Source organism: Miscanthus floridulus, chromosome 17 (assembly GCF_019320115.1).
Source record: "Miscanthus floridulus cultivar M001 chromosome 17, ASM1932011v1, whole genome shotgun sequence".
Lineage (NCBI taxonomy): Eukaryota > Viridiplantae > Streptophyta > Magnoliopsida > Poales > Poaceae > Miscanthus > Miscanthus floridulus.
The window spans coordinates 1,713,888-1,737,788 of NC_089596.1; the positions used below are offsets into that span (position 1 = coordinate 1,713,888).

Consider the following 23,901-nt stretch of genomic DNA (forward strand, 5'->3'; position numbering starts at 1 on the left):
ATTGCTTGCAGTAACCATCTATCAACCAAAGTGACAAATAATGCATTACTTAAAATGTCACTTTAATATGTTGACGGCTCAGTGTTACACTACTGAAGGATCCGGCTGCACTGAGGAGAGCTCAAGATGAAGTAGATCGTGTTCTACAAGGTAGACTCCCCAAATTTGGTCTCATGTAGCAAGCTCAAAGTTGATTAGGCAAAGCATTTAATTTGAATTCCTTGCTTTCTGATGCAAATGCATCTGTACCTGTGTTACAATTTTGAGCTGTGACAGCAATTACTACTTGTAACATTCACTTATGTAGAAATCTTCAGTACCAACACCTTGTGCTCTTGTGTTTGTGGACATATTTGAATTATATATATGTATATATATATATATATATATATATATATATATATATATATATATATGTGTGTGTGTGTGTGTGTGTTTTCTGGTCGAATTTGAATTGTAAATTAAAAAAAATGCAAAAAAACACTGTAGGGGCGGTTCTAGACTGAACCGTCCCTACAAACAGGTATTATAGGGGGCGATTGATACTACAGCCGCTCCTACAAATCAATTTATAGGGACGGTCTGGGAGCCGCCCCTACAAATACATGATTTATAGAGGCGCTTAGATAGAGACGCCTAGGCAAACCGCTCCTACAAAACCTCTAAAGCCGCCCCTACTAATACTATATGACGTAGTGCCAAACAAACAGACAACGGTCTAGGTGACCACGCACCTCAAATTAGAGCTTACGGTCCACATTAGATCATAGAACACACACAGAACACTCTAGCTACCAGAGAGAAAAACACCACATCTAGTTCTCTAAACTCTTCTGATAATCCCAACCCAATCTTCCAAAGACTTATAGCATCATCACTTCCAACTGCTTGCATCGATCCACTCTTCAGACTCGTTCTCTCTTCCCGTTTAGATAACTGTGACGACTGTCTGATTCAGTACCTGCACAAAGGAATTAGTACTTTTCTTATTGAACACCATATCATTTCTCTTCAATCACAAAACTCAGTACATAGCTGCTAACCCCACTATGATCTTCTCAAACTAGGAACAAAACTCATAATCCACTAACCAAACAAGTGTAAATTATTTTTTTGGGTGATTGGATGTTAAACATGATGAATAAAGTTTTCCACAAGAATGTAGCCAAACGACACTAAAAAAAGAGATGTTTAACTGTCTCTTTTAGACCATAAAAGCTACAGCTCTCATCTCCGTTCCAGCCCCTGTTTAGCAAATTATTATCCTTTGTCACGGATGACACGGGATGACAATATGTTCATCCACGGAATCGAAAGAAGCATACCAATAAGCTCGATATATGTGAATGCACACGGACAGAAGTAAACGTACGAGCTAGAGAAAGATGCATGAGAGAAAGGATGAAATAAAGCGGATAAAGAAAGGCAGCAGCACGGCGTACGTGTATGCATGCATCATGTAGCTCGCTCGAGTGGTTTTTTGAAAGCAAAGCAAAGCAATGCAATATACTCCATGCGCTAGCTTGTCCGTCGTCCGTCTGTCTAATAATACAGAAATAAATAATGGACATGGATCGATCCATCTTTGTGAGAGTAGTGGAGAGTGATGGTGAGGCCTTCCTCCAATAATCCAAGGACATGGAGGATGGAAATCATGGAATCACACTTCACGCTAGCTAGCTACCTACCTGCGCACTTTTATTTCAACTCTGGATAATACTACTTTTTCTGAACGTTCATTTGATTTTCACCAAAAGAAACAAACAGGTTGCATATATACAATAATTCAGAGTTTTGTTGCACTTCTAGGAGCTGTATTGTTTCCATTTTAATCTCAATCTGCTGTCGTTGTTTAATTTGTGCTGTACTACTGACGAACCATGAGTCACTAGTCACTTTCGTTATATGTCCTCGTGTGTTGAATCATCTATCGTCTCCGTCACTCAGACAGCATATATAATTTTATATACTCATCATACTCTGATCGAGGAGCTAGCTAGACTGAAATGAACACGCACATATATATTTGTCGGCGTTGTTTACTTGTGAAAGAATCTGATGCTCTGGATAAACTTGAATCATATCTGTTAGCAACTAAGAATCTGATGCTCCCAGCTGATTGAAGTATAAATATGTTGATGTTACTACTAGTACATTCCATTCCATGCAAGATCCTCCTTTTGTGATTGTAGGTAGGTAGGTAGGTAGGTGGTAGTGTCAAGCACCGCATGCACTAAGACCTATAAGATCTTAGCAAATATAGATCGGCTGTGTAATCTTGATCATCCTCCACTCTGAACCAGCAATCATCATGCATGCAGGATTGGAAATTTGGAATGAATAACCCCTTTATATATGTAGAGTAAATTATTAGCACACCAATTAAGCTACGGCAGCTACAATCGAGATTTCATTGGGTGTATTCATTCATTAAGTTGACCCCAAACCTAATCTTTATCGATCACTACGTACGTCTCTTTAAATTTGGTGTACATGTGTGTGTGTGTGGTGTGCCATCCACGTCAGAAAAACACCATACGTACAGGTTTCCGCGCGCAGGTGGCTGCATGTACTGCACGCAACACACACTGGATGCCTGCCTAGCTGTTCGTGTCAATCCATAAAACTAGCCATCCCATGTGTACCCAACGCATGCCACGTACGTGACCATATATATATATACTACCATTCATGTAGCTGTAATATCCATTCCATCCATCTCTCGCATGCAGAAAGCAGAAGATGGTAGTAGCATGTGTGTGTGTCTGGTTGCCTTGCAGATAGAACCGAACCGAACTTACGATCCATGTCCATGGCGTGGCAGCATGCACCATAAGTATCCCCCAACAAACTCCATCTGCTCACGCACAGAAAACACACATTTGCTTCGCTCCGTCATCGATCCTCACTCCTCACTCCTCACTCCTCGCTCCTCAGGCCGCCGGCCAGCCATGACGACACCACCGCCACCAGCAGCAACACCGAAGCAGCAGCAGCATGGCCTCGCCGCTGTTGCAGCCGAGGTGCGCGCCCAGCGCGGCATCGCGCTCCCGCTCGTCGGCATGAACCTCACCTGGTTCGCCAAGCAGGCCGTCACCACGGCCTTCCTGGGCCGCCTCGGCGACCTCCAGCTGGCCGCCGGCACGCTCGGCTACAGCTTCGCCAACGTCACCGGCTTCGCCGTCCTCAGCGGCCTCTGCGGCGCCATGGAGCCCATCTGCGGCCAGGCGCACGGCGCCGGCAACGTCGCCCTACTGCGCGGGACGCTGCTCAGGGGCACGCTCATGCTCCTCGCCGCCTCCGTACCCATCGCGCTCCTCTGGACGCGCGTGGACGCGGTCCTGCTGCGGTTCGGCCAGCAGCCCGACATCGCGGACACGGCCAGGACCTACGTGCTCTGCCTCCTCCCGGACCTCGCCGTCACCTCCGTGCTCAACCCGCTCAAGGCCTACCTCAGCGCGCAGGAGGTGACGCTGCCCACGCTGTTCGCCGCCGCGCTGGCGCTGGCGCTCCACATCCCGCTCACCGTGTCGCTCTCCGCCAGGATGGGCGTCCGGGGCGTGGCCGCGGCCGTCTGGCTCAGCGACCTTGCCCTGGCGCTCATGCTCGCCGCCTACGTGCTCGCCCACGAGCTCCGCCGGCCAACCAAGCCGCAGCAGACGAAGCCAGCAACGGCGGGCGACTGGCTGCTGCTCCTCCGTCTGGCCGTCCCCTGCTGCCTCAACACCTGCCTCGAGTGGTGGTCCTACGAGATCCTGGTGCTCCTCACGGGGCTCCTCCCCGACGCGCGCCGCATGGTGGGCGTGGTCGCCGTCACGCTCAACTTCGACTACCTGCTGTTCGCGGCCATGCTGTCGCTGTCCGTCAGCGCGTCGGTGCGCATCTCCAACGAGCTGGGCGCCGGGGACGCCGCCCTGGCGCGCCGCGCCGCAAGGGTGTCCATCGCTGGCGGCTTGGCGGCGGGCGTTGCCGGCGGCCTGCTCATGCTGGCGGCGCGCCGGCCGTGGGCGCGCATATACACCCGCAGCCCGGAGGTGCGGGACGGCGTGGGGCGGGCCATGAAGGTGATGGCGCTGCTGGAGGTGGTCAACTTCCCGCTCAACGTCTGCGGCGGCATCGTGCGGGGCACGGCGCGCCCGCTGCTGGGCATGTACGCCGTCGTGGGCGGCTTCTACGTGGTGGCGCTGCCGGTGGGCGTGGCGCTCGGCTTCAAGGCCCGCCTGGGGCTGGAAGGACTCCTGGCCGGCTTCCTGGTGGGCGCCGCCGTCAGCCTGGCGGTGCTAGTGACGGTCATCGTGTGCATGGACTGGGCGGCTGAGGCAGACAAGGCGCAGACACGGGCAGGGGCTGCCGGTGCCGGTAACACCGCTCGTGTTGAGCCGCCGCCGAACAAGGCGCCGGCGGAGTCGGAGGCTTGCTAGTATAGGTAGCTCATCGATCGCCACCGCTTTATATATATAGAACATCCTGTGCTGGCTGTCAGCATTGGTGTAAACATATATACTGAATTGTGCAGTCGAAGCAACAAAAACAAAATTAAAGCCTTTAATTTTAGGGATTAACGGCAGGTAACAAACCAGTGCCGACAGCAGCCCCTTGCGTAGTAGGACGCTGAGCATTCCTAAGATGGCTGCCTTCCTAACTGCTTATATCTGAAAATGTACCTGATTTCCATGGTGACAACCAGAATCATGTACTGCAGTGTACTCCGTAGGAAATAGTAACGAACAGCTGCACCCGCCCAATCTTGGTCCCTGGGGACCATGGGAAAATGATCTGCCAGATGCAGCAGCCCCTGATGCACTTGTAGACCTGAATGTAGCACCAGACAATTTACCGTACATGTGGTAGAAGATGAGGAGCAGATGGAAGTGGATGCTCACCTGTGCCAAATCTAGCAAGTTCATGATCATGGACACATCAGCCTTGCTGCCTCAGACGCCCATGGCTCTGCAGAATCAGTTGGTTTTAGCCCCTGAAGATGGAGACCTGGCCGATCCCCCCCCCCCCCCCCCCCCCCCCCCTCCCGACCCGACAGGCTGGTAATCTACAAATTGGAGCAGCAAGACTATTCCCATTCCCAAACTACATCAATCTCAGATCCAGTTTTTGGTAGTCATGGTGGACCTGAGGCAGCAAAGGGAGCATCAGACATCACTATTAGACTCTGGAACACACTTTTTGGCTAACAAAAACGGTTGTCAATGTCCCTCTACAAATGCAATGGGCCGGCCGATTTCATCACTCCCGAGTCCCGACACAGCTTCCACAGGTGGGTTTCCTTTTTCCATCTTGCTCCATGAGTCAGATCCCTTTTCAAATAAAAAAGAATGCTGCTGGACCTGGACCTGCAAATGCAACACCTGATGCAGTTTTCAAAAAAAAAAAAACACCTGGTGCAGAAATTTCCAGCCACATCATCTTCTGCTGACTCCGCTCCTATCAGTAGGAGGAAAAGACAGAACGTGGTGGTAGACACTGATGTGAGGAGGAGTTTGAGAATATTTAAAAAAAAAATCAAAGTAAAGCATTCAAAAATGATACCTGAAAGGAGAGGAACTCTATGGCCTGCTCTGTTGCTAGCCCTCCTACACTTAACACTTTCACCTTGGGTTATCAGAAACTTGGGCACAAACTTGTGTGGCATGGATGCTAATGGTTTCAGCAATGATACCCTGACTACCAAGGAGAAACATAACAGAGTTATTGCAAAAAAATAAATAAAAAAATACAGGCTGATAATCTAGTGATGTCCATGACGACGGAGGCCGGATGTTGTGCCCATTGTCCAGCAAAATTTGGAATTCCAAAATTTGAGCACTAGAAATCTGTGCTAGGACTAGGAGCTCTCGGTCCACCAAGGCACCCATTATTGTTTGTTGTGGTCAATAACAATAATAGAAACGCCGCAATTTCTTGTAATGAATAATAATCAGTATAGATCATCAGTACCTATGACCTGTATGTGATGGGATTAGCCATGAATCAAATGGTAAACAGACAAGATGGTGTAGAATGGCGACTCTCCCTTGTGGAACCGGCCTAGTAACAAACATATGGGCCGGCACAACATTTGATTTGGCCCATATTCCACGATGCGAGCGATACCATCCATGCGTCCGTCCGTGCTGTCCTCCTCCGCCTTCCTTTGCTCTCCTCCCTCCTCTCCAGGTCCAGGCAAGGCAAGCTCTGGCAGAACCAGATGGTCACGCACCTGGTGTCCTGCTGCCTCCCGGCACCGGCAGCGGGGGCGGTGACGGTGACGGTGGCCAAGCCCAAGCCCAAGCCGGCCGCCGCCTCCTCCTCTTCATCCACGCCGCCGGACACCAAGAGCAAGAGCAGGGGCCACACAAGAGTCGGCCGAAGGTACCGTACTGGGAACGAGATCGTCTAACTTTACCTCGAATGACTGCGCTGTGCAGTCATGACATCGTAGACGTCGGCTCACGATCGGACGCCTGTGCCCGTTGGCCGTATATCCATCTGTTTTACTCGTCTGCTACCTGGGCCTTGGCCCAAAATCAAGTCGCCCGCTATCCCGTGGTTGCCCAAAACCGAGTCTGCTGCTCCTCTTTGCCGCGATATTTTTCTTTTTGGCGCGAGCGCATTCTCCTTTTCCCGCGGTTGCGTGGCGGTGACGGTGGCGGTGAGCCATCGGCGGCAGCGGTGAGGCTTCGGCGGCCATCGGATGGTGCTTGTTTCGGTCGCCAACAACATGTTTGCAGGTCTGCATTCTATCTCTTTACCTATATAGATTTCTGTGTTCTGTCTCTTCACGTGCGTTTGCATCCTTTGTAATTTATTTGCCTTCCCGTACTCCATCAGCTCACGTTAGACTCGATTAAAGAAACATCATCTTCCGTACATCAGAGAATAGAATCAGGGTATACGAGATGGAAGAAAAGAGGTGTGTAATCAATACTTGTTTCTTTCTCCCAAATGCGGTCAGATATATATTTTAGTTGCTTAGTATACCATTACCAAATAAAATATTTCATTTGCTGTAGGGATGGGTTTTTTTCTCTTTTCTTACCTCAAGTTGGCATGGAATTCAGCAATACAGATGAGGCTTGGATGTTTTGGGTTAGCTATGGTGGTCAAAAAGGATTTGAGGTTAGAAAAAGATACTCAAACAAAAGAAAATCAGATGGAACAATTACGTCATGCAGATTTGTTTGTGCCAATGAAGGTCACAGATTGAATGATAAAAGGGATCATTTAATAAAGTGTCCGAGAGCTGAAACACGAACTGATTGCCAAGTTCGTATGGGTCTTGTACTAGATCGGGAGAAGGGAAATTATAAAGTCAGTGAGGTGATTTTAGAACACAATCACACCCTCCAGTTGCCGGAAACCTCACATTTGTTGGTGTCTCAGAGGAAAATTTCAGAGATACAAGGTTTTGAAATTGAGACAGCTGATGATGCAGGAATTGGGCCAAAAGCTGCACATGAGTTGGCATCCATCCAAGTTGGTGGTTCAGTTAATCTCAGTTACACTCTTCGAGACCACAAGAATTATTTAAGGGCCAAGCGCCAACGTGAGATGGCGTATGGACAGGCTGGAAGCATGCTCATGTATTTTCGAGAAAAAATTGCTGAGAATCCATCATTTCAGTATGCATTGCAAATGGACCGGGAAGAACAGATAGCGAACATATTTTGGGTTGATGCTAAAATGCTCACTGACTATGCACATTTTGGGGACGTTGTCAGTTTTGATACTACTTTTGGAACAAACAAAGAGAGTAGGCCTTTTGGAGTATTTGTTGGGTTCAATCATTTTAGAGAAACTGTAGTTTTTGGTGCTGCTCTCATGTATGATGAGACATTTGAATCCTTTAGATGGCTATTTGAGACCTTCCTAAAAGCACATAATAGTAAGCAGCCTAAAACAATCTATACTGATCAAGATGCAGCAATGGGAAAGGCTGTCAAGGAGGTCTTTTTAGAAGCTTGGCATGGTCTGTGCACTTTTCATATTATGCAAAATGCTGTCAAGAATCTAGCTGAAGCTGATGATGAAGAATCATGTACTCCTCCAAAAAGAAAGGCCGAAGATAGCAAGGAAGAACCAAGTATCCTCGCAGATTTTAGTGCATGTATGTATGAGTATGAAGATGAAGCAACATTTCAAGAAGCATTTAACATCATGAGGACAAAGGCCAGCAAGCAAACTTGGTTGGATAGTATCTACAAGGTAAAAGAAAAGTGGGCTGAATGTTATATGACAAATGTGTACACATTAGGGATGAGGAGTACACAATTGAGTGAGAGCCTAAACAGCGACTTGAAGCGGCATTTCAAATCAGATTTTGATATCATTCGATTCCTTAAGCATTTTGAAAGGGTTGTGGAATATAAAAGAAATAATGAATTGCAAGCTGAATTTGAATCAAGGAAAAAATTACCAAGACTCAAAATGAGGACACATATGTTAATACAAGCTAGCAAGCTGTACACACCAATTATATTTGAAGCTTTCCAATGTGAATATGAGAGGTCCATGGCAGCATACACCACCCCATTGGAAGACAAAAATGAATATCTTGTAGCAATTGGGAGTCTTGATGAAAATCCTACCCTTGAGAAGGAATACAAAGTTACTGGTAACCCTACAGACCAAACAAGCACATGCAGCTGTGGGCAGTTCAATAGAATCGGAATATTGTGTGCCCATGCTCTGAAAGTTCTTGATTTGATGAATATCAAGTCAATCCCAGAACAATATATATTGAAGCGATGGACTCGTGAAGCACGTAGTGGGATAGTACAGGACAACCAAGGCCGAAACATAGTAGAGGATCCAAAATTAGATACTATGCTTTGCTACAAAGATATGACTCGCAAATTTCTTAATTTGGTACACCGAGCTGCAAGTCATCCACGGTGCGTCTTATTAGTAAACAATGCACTTGACATGGTTAGCAAGCAAGTCGAAGAAGAAATCACAGGTTTTCCTAGTGCAATGGAGCCTATCAATGTTCCTACAAATGATTCGCCCCCAATTAATTTGCTGAGCACAGCAAGCCTAAAGAAAAAGGACATTGAAACTAAAACCTCAAGGCGCCAAAGAAATTGGCTTGACAAAAGACGTAAATTTGCAAAGAAGGGAGGTAAGGAAAAGGAAAATGGTTCAAAGGTAAGTGATAACACAAAATACATTTGATTCTCTTTCAGCATGTTCAATAAGAAAATATATTCAGTTTTGTTTTTTTTTTTACTTGAAGGAACAAGAAACGGCAAAGAAGGGAGGTAAGAAAAAGGAAAATGGTTCAAAGGAACAACAAACTGTAAAGAAGGGAGGTAAGAAAAAAGAAAAAGAAGGAGCAGTACAAGAAACTGTAGCTGTGCAAAATATCTCTCCAAGTATTTCTTTGCCCATGGAAGAAATGTCTGAACAGTACATGGCTATCAATACATTCTCTCAGATACTGACGGTAATATTTCAAACTATTACACCATTCTACTAAAACATACATGGCCGTCAATACATTCTCTCAAATGTTCTCAACCTTTTATTTTGCAGGGGACAGTCACAGATGATGTTATTGCTGATTTCTAGTAGCATGGACATTTGCTGCAATCTGAATATATTTTTTTAAATCTGTTGCTTCCTGAAACATAGATTGTTTAGGAGAGTAGCTTTTGAAGAATAGCCTCATGAAATATTTGTCATTGAAGTGTAAGTTCAGGGAACTGCATCTCTGAACAACAGAGCGTCAAGTGCATCTCTGAACCTACATTCAGGGAATTGCATCTGTGAAAAGCAGAGCCTTTTGTTCATCAAACTTGCAACAATCAGCATTACAATTCCAGGACAATTTGCAACACAATGGAAAGCTATACAATTTGCATGATTTGTTGCCTTCGATACAATCACAAGTTACACAGTACTAGCTCTTGCACAAATGTCAATTTACAGGCAAGCTAGCAATAGAAATTAGAAAGGGGAAAAAAGGCCGTGGAACAGCAGCCATGTCCGGAGCTCTGCAGAGGCGGAAGACGTGCAGAAGGTGGGCGACATGGAAATTTCGCAGGCCGGTGACGGCAACAGCGACGGCGACACGCTCGGCGAGGATGGCTGCTCGTCAAGGACGGCAACCGAGCGGCGGTCTGCGAGGGCAGCGTGGCACAGCTCTTGGCGAGGACGGCGCGGCACAGCCGGACGCTGACGGCGCGGCGCAGCTCTCGGCGAGGACCGCGACGGGACGACCTGACTCCGACGGCGCAGCAGTCGACGACGCCTTCGAGTGAAACTACGGAAGACAACGACTGCGATTACCTTTCTGGGCTAGATGGGCCTTGCCATTTGGGCAGCCCATTACACTTTAGCGTATCCATCGTCCGATCGTGAGCCGACGTCTACGATGTCGTGACTGCACAGCGCAGTCATTCGAGGTGAAGTTAGACGATCTCGTTCCCCGTACTGGACAATCCATTTCCAAATCTACGCATTGGTAACCTAGCCCTCCACATTTTATTTTATTTTATTCTTTTCTACTCAAGAGAGCCCCGGCTCTTCCTGGCCACGTCAGCAATAGAAATTTTATTTTGGCCATCCGATGCGAAATCAACAGCCCTGCTTCACCCCACCGACCGTTTCTCCACCAAAGAAAATAAACCCTCTCTAATCTCTATCTCCCCTCCAGCCGGCCGACGGCGCTCCGTCGCCGCCACCGCCCGCGAGGAAACCATGGGGAGAGCCATCCTTAACGCGGGGCCCTCCTCCTGGATCGCCGCCGTGGCCGCTGCCGCACCAGCAAGCTTCCGCGGCGCCCACGCCGTCCTCCTCACCTCCCGCGCCGCGCCGCCCCCTCCCCCTCCGCCTGCGCGCTCATCCACCGCCTCCAACCCGACCACATCTCCCTCTCCTTCTCCCTCCACTCCTGCGCCCGCGCCGTCGTCCCCACCACCACCACCCGCAACCCGCTCACCACCCTCTTCCACTCGCTCGCCCTCAGGCTCGGCCACGCCCGCAACGTCTACGTCGCCAACGCCGCCGTCTCCTCCTACTTCGCCGCCTCCGCCGACCGCCTCTTCGCGGAGGTCTCCGACGACGTCGCCGACGTAGTCAACTGGACCACCATGGTCACCGGCCACGCAAACGCCAGCAGTCTGGAGCAGGCGAGGCGCTTCTTCGATGCGATGCCCGAGCGGAACGTCGTTTCCTGGAACGCGATGCTGGGCGCGTACGCCAGCGCCGGGATGCTGTCCGAGGCGCGGGAACTGTTCGACGCGATGCCTGAAAGGAACGCCGCCACGTGGAGCTATATGCTCACTGGGCTCGTGCTGTCGGGACGCTGCGGGGAGGCGCTGAGGGTGTTCGCTGACATGGTCCGCGGCGGCGCCGTGCCCAATGAGCCCGTGCTGGTTAGTGTGGTCTCGGCGTGCGCGTAGCTGCGGTCACTGGAGCACGGAGCGTGGGTGCACGTGTACGCCGAGCAGGAGCTGCAGGGGGGCATGAGCGTCATCCTCGCCTCCGCCATCATCGACATGTACGGGAAATGTGGGGGTATCTGCAGTGCCGTCAGGGTGTTCGCTGCGATGCCCTTGAGGAACGTCTACTCCTGGAACACCATGATCGCTGGGCTCGCGATGAATGGCGGCGAGAGACAAGCCTTGTCGCTCTTGTGGAAGATGCAGATGGCTGGTATTCAACCGAATGACATAAGTTTCATCGGGTTGCTGAGCACTTGCTCCCACTCTGGCCTTGTGAATGAGGGCCGACGGTTGTTTGACAGTATGATCGAGGACTTCGGGATACAACCAGTCCAACAACATTACGGTCTTATGGTTGATTTGATCGGCCGCTCTGGTCGTGTCAGGGAGGCGATGTTTTTCATCAAGAGCATGCCTGTGGAACCTCACCTTGGCTTATGCGGCGCACTAGCTAGCGCCTGCAAGATGCATGGTGAGGTGGAGCTTGGTGAGGAGGTTGCCAAGAAGCTCATTGAACTGGAGCCTCGCCATGGCAGCCGATATATCCTCCTGTCAAACTTGTATGGCTCTGCGAATAGATGGGATGACATGGCCTTTGTGCGCAAGATCCTCAAAAGGCGCAAGGCGCCAAAGGGCACTGGCAATGCAGTGGTTGGAATGACATACAATATGTCCAATGATTGATTGCACTCTCGATAAGGATGTATAAAAATTTGGGGCTACTATACACTGATAAGGGCATTATAATTTTTGCACCGGTTGGACCGGCTACCTCGGAGCAACATGAGATCGAGGAGCCTAGATGATGATAGGGCTGAAATAGAAATGTTTGTTTGATATGTCATCCTATGCCTAACTGTTTGAACAGCACTCAGTAATTGCACATACAGGGAGTGCAAGTGCAAAGAACTAGCAAGAAGTGCAGACTGGTGCTTGAATACTGACCAAAGGAGGCTGGAACTCAAGACCTATGAGTGTTGTGTAGTATGATCAGTTCAGAGTTAGGCGATTCAGTTAATGCAAGGATGTTTCAAAATAGTTACTTGACCTCTTTTTTATTGCATATTGAGATCTAGGATGAGATCGATCCAATGGTAATTTTGTCAGAAGTACCGTTGTATGCTTAATTTCATCAACCTTTGCTATCTTCTACCATTACATGTATTTATCAGAACTGTGACCTCGTTCTAGTTTATAAAATGGTGACTGACCTGACTGTTTGCCTCTTTCTTGCTTGGTTCCTCCAAACAAGAGACTTCGTGCTCAGGAGCAGTGAGCTCGCCACGCTCGCTGCCATCTTCCACTTCAGGTACCCTGCTCGTTTCTTTTCCTTCAGTCATGTCATGACCCATGTTGTCACTTCAACTGTTATGTTTCTATTCTATTCTATTCTATCTGTGGTGTGTGTGGTGACCACCCTGCCTACCGATGCATATTAAATTACTCTGCTAATTTTGATTCCATTCCATTGCATTCCTGAAACCCTAGTCACACCTCGATCCAGTTAAACTGTTTTGACCCTCTTTTAGAAACAGACTCCACACCCACCATGGTTCACTTCATTTCATGGTAGAGCCAGGAGGAGCATAAATTTGGAACCCACAACACAAGTCAATGCAATGAACTAGTTCTATGATTTTTGGGACTTGGCCACTGTTGTATGCAACTTCGTCTCACCTGTCATCATGTCTTCATCTCACCTAGAGGAATCAGAAATGCAATGCAAATGCAGATGATGAATATTTGTTGTTTTCCTCTACTCTTCTCTTCTCTGACAAGTGCTTATGTTTCCCTTCACCCCTCTTGGCTCCAGTGGCACCAAACCAAGCTACCTTGGCGTTCAGAAGAGTCCTCCATCCCTTGCTCTGTGCCCTGCAACCAATAACTGTGTTTCGACATCAGAGGAAATAAGTGATTCGAATCACTATGCTCCCCCATGGTAAGCCCATTACTGTCGTGAGTTCCCTTCTCTGCTTCTTTACTTTACTCTCTGTTATATACTGCATGCACTAAAAGCTGGCATCGAAAACAGGAGTATGCTACAACTCACTCCATGTATCTGATCTCCAATCACAACAACTCGCACCTTGTTCCTGCTAGTGTAGCAAGGAAACAGCTATCATGACTTCATGAGCCCTTTGGGCTGTTCTCTTCCAAAAAAAAGGAAGGCTTAGTTCCAGATGTTCCTTTGAATTTTTGCGGCACCTAATGCATTTACATTGGTCAGCTAGTGTTCCTTGCCTCCTTGAAAAAAAGGAGAAATGAAGCATGGGTGTCGTAACAACTGTCAGAGGTGCAGTCATATTGTGTTGCAGAGTATCTTAACATTATTTTTGTCCAGGAACTACAATCCCAAGGATGGCCGGAGGGGTAAACCCATAACCAAAGAGGAGGCCATGAAAGAACTAATTGAAGTCGTAAGTAAATATATGCATGGTGGCACACGTAAAAGCATTGTACCGGTACTGCCTTGGAATTATATGTTTTCTGCAGCATTATCTTATATTTGGTTGTAACCAGGTCACGAAGACAAAGCCAGACAACTTCACTCCTCGCATTGTAGATAAAACAGATGATTACATCCGAGTTGAATATGAGAGCCCTATATTTGGGGTAGGCGGGTAGCACCTTGTTGGTTTCCCTTTTTGTAAGCTAATATAGGTTGTTAGATGTGCGCAAACCTCATGGCTATTTGATAGCTTCTTTTTATCATTTCTCCATGGTGCAGTTTGTAGATGATGTGGAGTTCTGGTTCCCTCCTGGCAACAAACCACTCGTTCAGTATAGGTCGGCGTCTCGATCAGGATTTATCGACTTCAATGCCAATAAGAAGAGAGTAAAGGTATGTCTGCTTCTATCTGGTACCGTTTGTGTGATTTAGTTCTGTGGGTCGAATACATACCGGGTCCCTGCTAGTTGATGAGATGGTGCCTCGATGATATATACTCTCTGATTCATGTGATCAGGAGCTGAGATTGGCTTTGGAAAAGAAGGGCTGGGCTTCGGAAAGCAACTTTTAAATTGAAGGAAGAAGGATGGAAGAGGTGCAGGTGCATGCTACTCCAACTGCTCGCCTCGTGTGTCGTCTCATCGCATTCAGATTCAGACCAGAGACCATTTTAGAGTCTTTGGTTGTAGCAGCACAAGTGGAACTGGGATGCGATTTTTAACTTTTTGCCATCCTTACGGATGGCACTTCTTCGTTTGCCATGTTTATGCGCGTCCCTACATATTTGCCATCGTAAACAATAATTATCCTAATTTTTTGCTATTTTTGCTGAGGTGGCACGCCAGCGTGGCAGGGAGCCCAGGAAGGCCCACGGAGCATGCGAAATGACCTATGTACCCCTATAGTTTCTCTCCCTTCGATCGCTGACGCGTGGGTCTCACATGTCAACTTCGTCTTCAACCTCCCGCCATCACCACGCAGAGAGGGGAGGATTTTTTCGGGCCCGCGCCGCACGACTCTTCGACGGGCGATGGACACCGACGCCACGGGCATGGACGAGGCGGAGGCGGCCTTCTTCGTGCGCCGGGGCCGTCGGTGCTGCTGCTTCCCCTGGCCCGCCTCCTCCCACCAGCAGGTCGACGGCGCCGCGGTGGCGGCGGAGGAGACCTGGTGGCAGCGCGCGGTGGACGCGGTGCTCAAGGTGCGCGAGTGGTCGGAGCTGGTGGGCGGCCCGCGGTGGAAGACCTTCATCCGACGGTTCGGGCGCAGTGGGACACCCACGCGGCCGCACCGCCACTTCAGCGGCTGCAAGCTCAACTACGACGCGCTCAGCTACGTGCTCAACTTCAACGAGGGCCACGGCGCCAGCCCCGAGGGCGACTACATCGGCTACCGTGACTTCTCCACGTGCTTCGTCGGCCCGTCGGCCTCCGCCAAGTCATCCATGGACCTCACCGGATCCACCTTGGGCATGGACAGGAGGCCGTTGCCGTCGCCGAGGGAGATGAAAAGGAAGTCGCTGCTGCCGCCGGGAGGGGGAAGGCTCGCCACCATATACAGGGGGGCGCCGCCACCGGAGTAGGGGCGTCGAGCCGCCTAAAGCCTCGCCTACACCAGTTGCCGCCTCAATGGCTCACCACCGCTGTCGTAGACCTGGGGAGGATGCCGCCGCCGCCATGGTGGAAGGACACGCCGCGGGGGAGTGGGGCCGGCTGAAGACAAAAGGAGGAGGCGAGGGCAGCGTGGTCATTTCGTGTGCCAAGTTAGGGCTCCTAGGCTCCCTGCCACATTGGCGTGCCACCTCAACAAAAATGGCAAAAAATTAGAAAGATTACTGTTTGCGATGGCAAATATGTTTGGGACACGCACAAAAATGACAAACGAAGGATTGTTGTCGGTGCTTTGGAACCAGGGGTCCCTCAACCAACGAGTGAATTTGTGCTGCGTGCCCCTAATCCCGGATGGTGATGCAAAGAGACACAAGGTTTATACTGGTTCAGGCAATCGAGGCCCTACGTCCAGTCCGAGAGATCGATCTTGTATTCCTTGCACCGGAGTGCTCGTAGTAGGGGGTTACAAACTAGGTGAGAGAGGGAGCTAGCCCCAGGTCTCGGCGTGGGTGGTGCGGGCTACTTGAGGCGTTGTTCCCAAGCAGCGTAGGAGTGCGTAGTTCTAGCGGTGTGTTCGTCTTTCTTCTGGTCGCCCCTAGAAATGGCCCCGGTCCCTCCCTTTTATACTCTAAGGGAGACCTGGGACCGTACATAGATTGCTACATAGCGCTTCTGTAAATGGGGCGGCGTGTCCGAGCCCTGTAGCCGGCCACTGTTGTGGTATGGTCGATGGAGTGGTCCCGTCCTTGTCGTGCAGAAGTGACGCGCCGGTCATACTCGATTTTGTGCGTCGTGGGGCTCCAGTACAGCTTGATGCAGGACATGGCGGGCGACGTGCTGGTCATCGTGCAATGACGTCGTAGGGAGCAGCGGCCCTGCAGACGCCGAGGCCGAGCCATCGTGGGGGGCTCGGCGGACATGGATCCTCAGGCTGCCGAGCCCCTGAAGCAAACTGCCGAGGCCTTGGGGGGAGTTATTGGACCTGGGTACTGATTCCGAGGCCACAGTAGCCCAGACGTGGTTCCCCACGCTGCGTTGTCCTCGGAGCAGGAGTTGGCAGCACAGTGAGGCATGGGCGTCCACCATGTGTATGGTGGTTAGTACAGTGGCGGGTAACCCCTGCCCAGTCCGGGCGACGTGCAGGTCATCGTGTGATGACGTCGTGGGGAGCTGTGGCTCTGCAGGTGCCGAGGCCAAGCCATCGCGGGGGGGCCCCGGCGGACGTGGGTCCTCAGGCTGCCGAGCCCCTGAAGCAAACTGCCGAGGCCTTAGAGGGAATTATTGGTCCTGGATACTGATTCCGAGGCCACAGTAGCCCAGACGTGGCTCCCCATGCTGCGTTGTCCTTGGAGCAGGAGTTGGCAGCTCAGTGAGGCATGGGCGTCAACCATGTGCATAGTGGTTAGCACAGTGGCGGGTAACCCCTGCCCCGTCCTGTCTCCTGTCCCGTCGGCCATTCCGCTGTACTGTGCCGAGCATGCGGCCGATGTCAGGGGCAGCAATTGGCTGAGTTAATGCGACACGACGTTTTGTCAGAGGGACGGGAGAAGGAAGAGGCAGCGGAGTGCTGCCGAGCCCGCCTCGCGCGAGACGGAGGGTCAGTGGCCCGGCCGAGGCCTTTGGCGGGGAGTCGCTCGTGGTCAGTGGTGAGGGGGCCTCGGGCAAGTCGGAGAATCGGCCGAGGCCAGCGGTGAGGGGGCCTCGGGCGAGTCGGAGAATCGGCCGAGGCCAGCGGTGTTTAGCTGGTTTCGATCTTTACGAAGTCTAAGCAGTCATTTTTTGGGTCTTGCTTAGGGTACCCCTTCTCACGGTATCCGACAATTGTCATCCGTAAGGACGGCAAAAAGTTAAAAATCCATATATATATATATATATATATATATATATATATATATATATATATATATATATATATATATATATATATTTATATATATATATATATAGAGAGAGAGAGAGAGAGAGAAATTATTTTCTATTCCCAGAGAGTAGTTACTCTTATGTTTATATCTCTAGATTTAGGGCGTCTATGGCCCGATGAAATATATGTAGACAGAGTATATCATCATACTAAACCATCTAAGGTAGTATGTATGTCAAGTATACAAATATACATATAGTATATGGTTATACTTTTTTTTATATACTAATGTAGTGGTATTTTAGTAATATATTAAAAAGTATGGGCTCTTTTGAAAAAAATTTGCGTACTAAGATTTGAAGTATCTTAAATTGAGTATCTAAACATACTCAAACTAATAAATGAGTATGCACACATACATAATGTGATTTATTGAAGATGGGAGTAACTACTTCCGAAAGTAGGAAAAATGCACCCTATATGTATATATATGGTGTATTTTATATACTCCCGGGAGTAGTTACTCCCATAATCAATAAATCACATTGCGTATGTATACCTACTCATTTATAAGTTTGAGTATGTTGACATATTAATATTAAGATACTGCAGATCTTTACTATGTGATTTTTTTTTTCAAAAGAGCACATATTTTTTAATATATTATATAATACTATGATAATAGCATATAAAATAAGTATAACCATATACTCTAAGATATATATATATATATATATATATATATATATATATATATATATATATATATATATATATATATATATATATATATATATATATATATATAGAGAGAGAGAGAGAGAGAGAGAGAGAGAACTACTACTCTGTAGCTAACTATAAAATAACTTATTTTATAGCCACTTTAAGTTATGATAATTACTATGTTAAGTTACGAGATTATAGTAACTCCTTACTAAGGGGTTTACTATAACATTATGGTAAATATCTCCATGTGTTATAGTAACCCAACTATCGTAAATATATATTGATATTATCGTAAATTAGTATATAAAATTATCGTAAATAGAGATGGCTATATAATAACTTATTTTATAGCTGGCTACTGAATATATATATATACACACACACTTGTCATAAATAGTATTATAGATGGCCTAGTATGATGATATACTCCATCTACATACGCTTCGTTGGGTCATATATGTTCTAAATCTATAGATATACATATGAGAGTAACTAATTCCTGGGAATAAAAAATCATTTCTATATATATATATGCGCGCGCGATGTGTATATTCGTTCGATATGATAATTGACCCAGCTGAGATTATTAGTTCCTCGCATCAGCTCTGGATGCATGGTTGTGGTTGACTTGACCCAGAGAGAGTTAGTTTCATCATGGATTATATTATATATAATAATATAGCACACACATATAAAAAGATATGCCTAGATTATAATAAGGCAATATAGGAACCTCCAGTAGTCGCTAATCGAGCCATCTCATCACACGCACTGTCACGGTACAGTTAGGTAACCGTACCCCTGATCTGATCGATGTCAATGACGTGACTGAAAACAACGACAAGAAAAATCCCCGATAGATTCACGCCCTCGCTTGGTTTGTTCGGCTTGGTTGAAAATACTGTTATTGATAAGGTGTGAGAGAAAAATAATATTTGTTGATTGAAAAAGTATAGTTTAGAAGTTAAATAAGTTCAAACAAACAGGGTGTGACACCACATAAATCAGGTGCTTTCTTTCTCTATTACATTCTATCCTTTTCAGATATTGGATTGGAGGCACAGATAGATGACGGCAGGTGGAGTGGAGCTGGCCATGCATGTTGGCCATCCTTCAGGTCTTCTTCATCCATCCATACCTACGTCTGGCCTTTTCCTTTTGGATTTGGAGCTGGCTATGAAATGATGCGCTAGCTAGCTCGTCATCGCCCGTCCCGCACCTTGCAAATAACCCTTCTCTCTCCATTTCAAAAACAAAACAAAAAAAATTCTACTCTCAACTCCACGACCATATCATAATGCAAAAGGCTAAAATCCTTTTCTCAAACTACCACAATAGTTATGTTAGCAAAAAAAAAACACAATAGTTCAACTTTCTACAATAAACTATACTAAAAAACACTGACACCGGACACTCCCTAACTATCGAAATCATCGGACAAAGCATAACCCCCACTACACAATAGTTTGTCCTGGTTTTCATCCCACGTGGCGCTTGCATGGACGGTTTTGACACGTCAGCTAATAGTATCAAAATTGAAGGTTGAAATTTGATCTGAAGTTGAAATCTAAACTTGTCAAAACCGCCTATTAATCGCTGAAATCTAGTTGGAGGTTGAAAACTAAACTTGGTATAAATATAAATGGACTTAAAATACATTAGGAAAAAAATAATATTTACATATAACAATATTATGACAAGCTAGCGTCTAGATTTCAAACTCTTAACTATTATGAAAAGTTCAATTTTCAACCTCCAATTTTAAAATCAAGAGCTGACGTGGCAAAATCATCCTATGCGAAACAAACATTAGATGAAAACCACACTGCCATTATAATTGAGCGTTGGAAATGGACTATATACCCTAATATGGATTATTATCACAAATTCAAATCTTGGGATATTTAAGGTATACCTTCACCTATTCATGTGCCTAAAATTTCACAGGCAACCACTCAATAGTGAACTGTAGCGGATTAGCAATGAAGCAATCAAGGCTTTACGATTTTGGACTGAGGGATGGGGAGGGGTGGAGACTTTATTTGTGCCCCTTGGTTTACAAGGGCAATTTTGGTTGGAGGCCAGCCCGCCGAAGCGCCGAGGCATGAGTCGTGGAGGACTGTGGTTGAAGTTTTTTATGTGAACTCCATGGAGATAAGGACTTGTTAAATCTTCCCCTCAATTGCTAGAGATGGGCATGCATTCCAAGCTTGTTATCGACACTTGGTGCGGGTCTCTCTCTCCTAGCGCTTGTTTTTTCTCTCCTAGAGTCTGGTTTTCCTAACCTGGCACACGGTTTCCAGTTTTTAGTAAGCAAGTGTTGAAAAATATTAGAGAAAGACAAAAATAGAGAGCTCCTACTCTATTTCTTCGTTTTGAATGATTAACGATTTACCATGTGATTGTGTAGAAGCCCTTGGTGGGCAGGTGAGTCAGGGTGGTCATTCTCGGTGAATAGTTTCATCGCGTTGTTTCGAAGAATATAGAATGCAATGAAACATGAATGAAATAATCATTCTCAATGTATAGTTTTATTCTTTTTGTTTCATAGATATTTAATTCTATGACTCATTTAGAGTTGGAAACCGAGAGTTTCATCTGCACGAAACTCACATCTTTTCTCTCTTCTTAGAATTGTTGTTATGTCATCAAAAATATTTATGTGATAGCCTATTATATACATATAAAACCCTAACGAAACTCCCATTGAAATTGGTCTAACTCTCGTATGGCACAAGGAACAAGAAGGGAGTATTACCCGATTGGGGTTGCTTATAAACTTGATTCCAGTTATTGATAGGAAAAGTAAAAGTTGATTTTTCGGACAGTCTAACTAAATTGGAGTTTATTCCTCGATCATTAGTAACCGACGCTCGGCTTTAAGAAAAGGTTAAGAAAATATTTGCTTTTTTTTTCTTGATTGATTTGTACTTGTACAGGAGAAGGCCGGTGTCGACCCTGGACAGCACAAGGAGGGCGACGGCCCCATTCTCCACTTCACCCTCTAGCCGGTGGTAGCCACTGCTGCATCATCCTCATCCATCTATCACTGTCGCCACCTTCTGTCGTTCCTTTTACAAATAAGTCTACAACTACAACTTTCTTCTTCTTCTTTTGAACTAAAACTACATCTTTTTTTTCACGGTCATATAATAAGAACAGTTTTGCTATATCTTTTTCCAAAGACCCTACAACTAGCTGAACCTTCATCTAATCATCTTCATCTCACCACCACCAGTAGGCAACAACCTTGAGAGAACTCATATATATTTCTAATTTAAGCATACAGATGTTTTCCAACCGTTTGCTTACTTTCTCCCACAATTAATCTTAATTTTTCTAGGAAACCAAAAACAATCTTAGTTTCTCTGCAGCTAATTGGTGTTTCACTAGAACTATAGTACACTTGCATTATTACATATGTGTATGTGATATGTCCCTCATTTCTATAGATGCCTAATTATTTATTTATCGTTGCATCCCTAGTGTTTAGTAGTGTCCTGCTAGCTACTAGCTCAGAGCTTAATTAATTAGCAGTTGTGCGCTAGTCTAAAATCGTTGAAACTAGCCGCCCCCTTGCTTTCTTCTCCTTCCCTCTCTCCCTCGTGCGGGCGGTGGTGGTGGTGCTTCTTGCTTCCATCCATACTACCACACTCATCATACTCAGTTACAAGATGCCCATGGCTCACCGAGGTCCGCTCAGCCATGTCCTCCTCTGGAGGTTCGGGGGCGCCACCGGCCGGGCCCAGGACGAAGCAGAGCACCGTCGGCATCCTCGCCTTCGAGGTCGCCAGCCTCATGTCCAAGCTCCTCCACCTGTGGCGGGACGTCGGTGACGCCGCCGTCGCACGCCTCCGCCACGAGACCATCCACCTCCACGGCGTCCGCAAGGTGGTTTCCGACGACGACCACTTCCTGCTCGGCCTCGCCCGCGCCGAGCTCGTGGACACGCTCAGGGCCGCCGCCGACTCCGTGGCCGCGCTCGCCGATGAGCGGGACGAGCTGTACGGGATGCTGACGGCGAGCGTGCGCGCGCAGCTGCGCGGCGCGGTGCCCGTGGCGGACCCGGGTCTGGCGGGGCAGTGGCGCGCGGCGCTGGCTGGGATCCTGGAGTGGCTGGCGCCGATGGCGCACGAGACGTTGCGGTGGCAGGCGGAGCGCAGCCCGGAGCAGAGGGGCCCGGCGGCGGCACGGGGTGGGAGCGGCACCGGCAGCGTGCTGCTGCTGCAGACTCTGCAGTTCGCGGAGCGCGACAGGGTGGACGCGGCGGCGGTGGAGCTCCTGGTGGGGCTCAAGTCAACTACGTGTGGCGGTTCGAGAAGGAGAGATGAGCTGCCGCACCCTGTTCGCCGTCCACCACCGGCAGCAGCTCCCGGCGGCGATGATGGAGCTGGCTAGCTAGCTGCTTTGTTTGTTTAGTTTTTGCATCCATCATGATGCATCCATGGATTTTCGTATATAAGACGTATGTAGTACGAAAATGATCCATCATCTCAAATCTCCGATGTTGCATTGTACGTACTAGTATTGTCGTTGCTTGCTTTGCAAATTGCAATTGCAATTGCACAAGGACAGGGGTGTGTGTATCAGATCAGTCAGTCAGTGCATGGGTGTGGTGTGGCAGCCGAAAGCAATTTGCACTCTGCATTGTGGTCGTAGAGCTCTTTCTTCAGTTTCTCTGCTGGCGGCCTGGCGCCTGAATTGAAAGTAGTCCTGCACCACCACCACCATCATGATGATAGATTGCTAGTTTGACTTGCTTGTACCATCTTCTATACGCAAGCTGCAGGTGGTGGTGACACGAAGAATGATGCGGGCACACCATCTGCTTCAGGCCGCCAGGCTGATAAACTGTTGCTCATGCGCTCAACCATTCATTCTTCACCCTTTTAGCTTACTGTATCCTGCAATCTCACCGGCTTGCAACTCAGCAACTGGCTGCTAAGCTAGTAATTTAATCCATCTGTCTGTGCTGTGCATATATATGTATATATGTGTAAATAAAAAAGAATTGGCGAGTGATGGATCTGTTGAGGAATAAGCTAAGGCAGTAGCTTAGCTAGGGACACATGGGAGGGAGGCTTGGTTTGTTGACTCAATCATCATCATCATCATCATCATCTCAACGATTCCATCATCACATGCAAATGCAAATGCAGATGATGCATGCGGCCCTCAGATCCGATCCTCCTGCGAATGCCTGCCTGCTTCTTGCTCAGCAGCTACCTCTGCAATGCATGCATAACTTCGATGCAATATAATTCCTGGCCGTGTTCACACAGATTAATTGAGATCAACGGTCTTATTGTTCATTCTTCAGTACCAGCCAAACCTGCAGCTAAGCAGGCTCTTTCAACAACTACATGCATGGCATTCATCATCTCTATCATCTCATCGGAGAATTCCCAACTTAATTGTCTCCGTCAGAATCTTTCTATTATTTATACTATCAAACTGCACTGCAGGTAATCCCATCTCTCTCTATCTCCCCTCTCTGAAACTCTGAATATTCTGAATGTGTGTGTGTGTGTGTGTGATATTCAGAATTGCACGTGTTGCATAGGTTTGAGGCGGAGGGTCCTTCCCCCTCACGTGTTTTTTCTTGTTGGTTGTGCTGGTTTGTGAGTTTAGTGGTAATCCTCGGATTACCGTTGGCTCACTTGTACTGAAACTTCTACTTCTTAATGAAATACGTGTCGATTAGGCACGGTCGCGAAAGAAAAAAAAATCAGACCTCAACAGTCAACAGGAACCTTTCCCTATTAACGCCATGTCACTGAAAACGCTACCTTATCTTACTAAAAGTGCATCATT

General features: G+C 47.6%; 4 protein-coding genes and 1 pseudogene across 4 annotated transcripts; all 5 read left to right on the forward strand.

Moving 5' to 3' along the window:
* Positions 1-2,432: 2,432 nt before the first annotated feature.
* On the forward strand, positions 2,433-5,004 carry LOC136517935 (protein DETOXIFICATION 56-like). The gene has a single exon (XM_066511590.1). It carries the CDS (start codon positions 2,727-2,729, stop codon positions 4,419-4,421), a length of 1,695 nt encoding a protein of 564 aa, XP_066367687.1. The 5' UTR covers positions 2,433-2,726; the 3' UTR covers positions 4,422-5,004.
* Positions 5,005-6,674: 1,670 nt separating this feature from the next.
* LOC136514773 (protein FAR1-RELATED SEQUENCE 5-like) lies at positions 6,675-9,702 on the forward strand. Its single transcript, XM_066508484.1, has 5 exons — positions 6,675-6,725; positions 6,826-6,907; positions 7,008-9,141; positions 9,248-9,439; positions 9,529-9,702. The coding sequence occupies exons 2-5, from the start codon at positions 6,894-6,896 to the stop codon at positions 9,562-9,564; spliced, it is 2,376 nt and encodes a 791-aa protein (XP_066364581.1). The 5' UTR covers positions 6,675-6,725; positions 6,826-6,893; the 3' UTR covers positions 9,565-9,702.
* A 731-nt stretch (positions 9,703-10,433) lies between these two features.
* On the forward strand, positions 10,434-13,318 carry LOC136517113 (pentatricopeptide repeat-containing protein At4g18840-like; annotated as a pseudogene).
* On the forward strand, positions 12,641-14,461 carry LOC136518300 (uncharacterized). Its single transcript, XM_066511950.1, has 5 exons — positions 12,641-12,750; positions 13,783-13,858; positions 13,962-14,054; positions 14,170-14,283; positions 14,408-14,461. The coding sequence occupies exons 1-5, from the start codon at positions 12,641-12,643 to the stop codon at positions 14,459-14,461; spliced, it is 447 nt and encodes a 148-aa protein (XP_066368047.1).
* Positions 14,462-14,490: 29 nt separating this feature from the next.
* Positions 14,491-15,767, forward strand: LOC136517114 (uncharacterized). The gene has a single exon (XM_066510632.1). The coding sequence runs from the start codon at positions 14,768-14,770 to the stop codon at positions 15,470-15,472; it is 705 nt and encodes a 234-aa protein (XP_066366729.1). The 5' UTR covers positions 14,491-14,767; the 3' UTR covers positions 15,473-15,767.
* The last annotated feature ends 8,134 nt before the right edge of the window (positions 15,768-23,901 follow it).

Coding starts and splice junctions, on each gene's coding strand:
- LOC136517935 (XM_066511590.1), top strand. CDS start 2,727: ATGCAGAAAGCAGAAGATGGTAGTAGCATGTGTGTGTGTCTGGTTGCC.
- LOC136514773 (XM_066508484.1), top strand. Junction 9,142..9,247: donor AAAAGGAAAATGGTTCAAAG/GTAAGTGATAAC, acceptor GAAACGGCAAAG/AAGGGAGGTAAGAAAAAGGA. Junction 9,440..9,528: donor CATTCTCTCAGATACTGACG/GTAATATTTCAA, acceptor TTTATTTTGCAG/GGGACAGTCACAGATGATGT.
- LOC136518300 (XM_066511950.1), top strand. CDS start 12,641: ATGGTGACTGACCTGACTGTTTGCCTCTTTCTTGCTTGGTTCCTCCAA. Junction 13,859..13,961: donor TGAAAGAACTAATTGAAGTC/GTAAGTAAATAT, acceptor GGTTGTAACCAG/GTCACGAAGACAAAGCCAGA. Junction 14,055..14,169: donor ATGAGAGCCCTATATTTGGG/GTAGGCGGGTAG, acceptor TCCATGGTGCAG/TTTGTAGATGATGTGGAGTT.
- LOC136517114 (XM_066510632.1), top strand. CDS start 14,768: ATGCGAAATGACCTATGTACCCCTATAGTTTCTCTCCCTTCGATCGCT.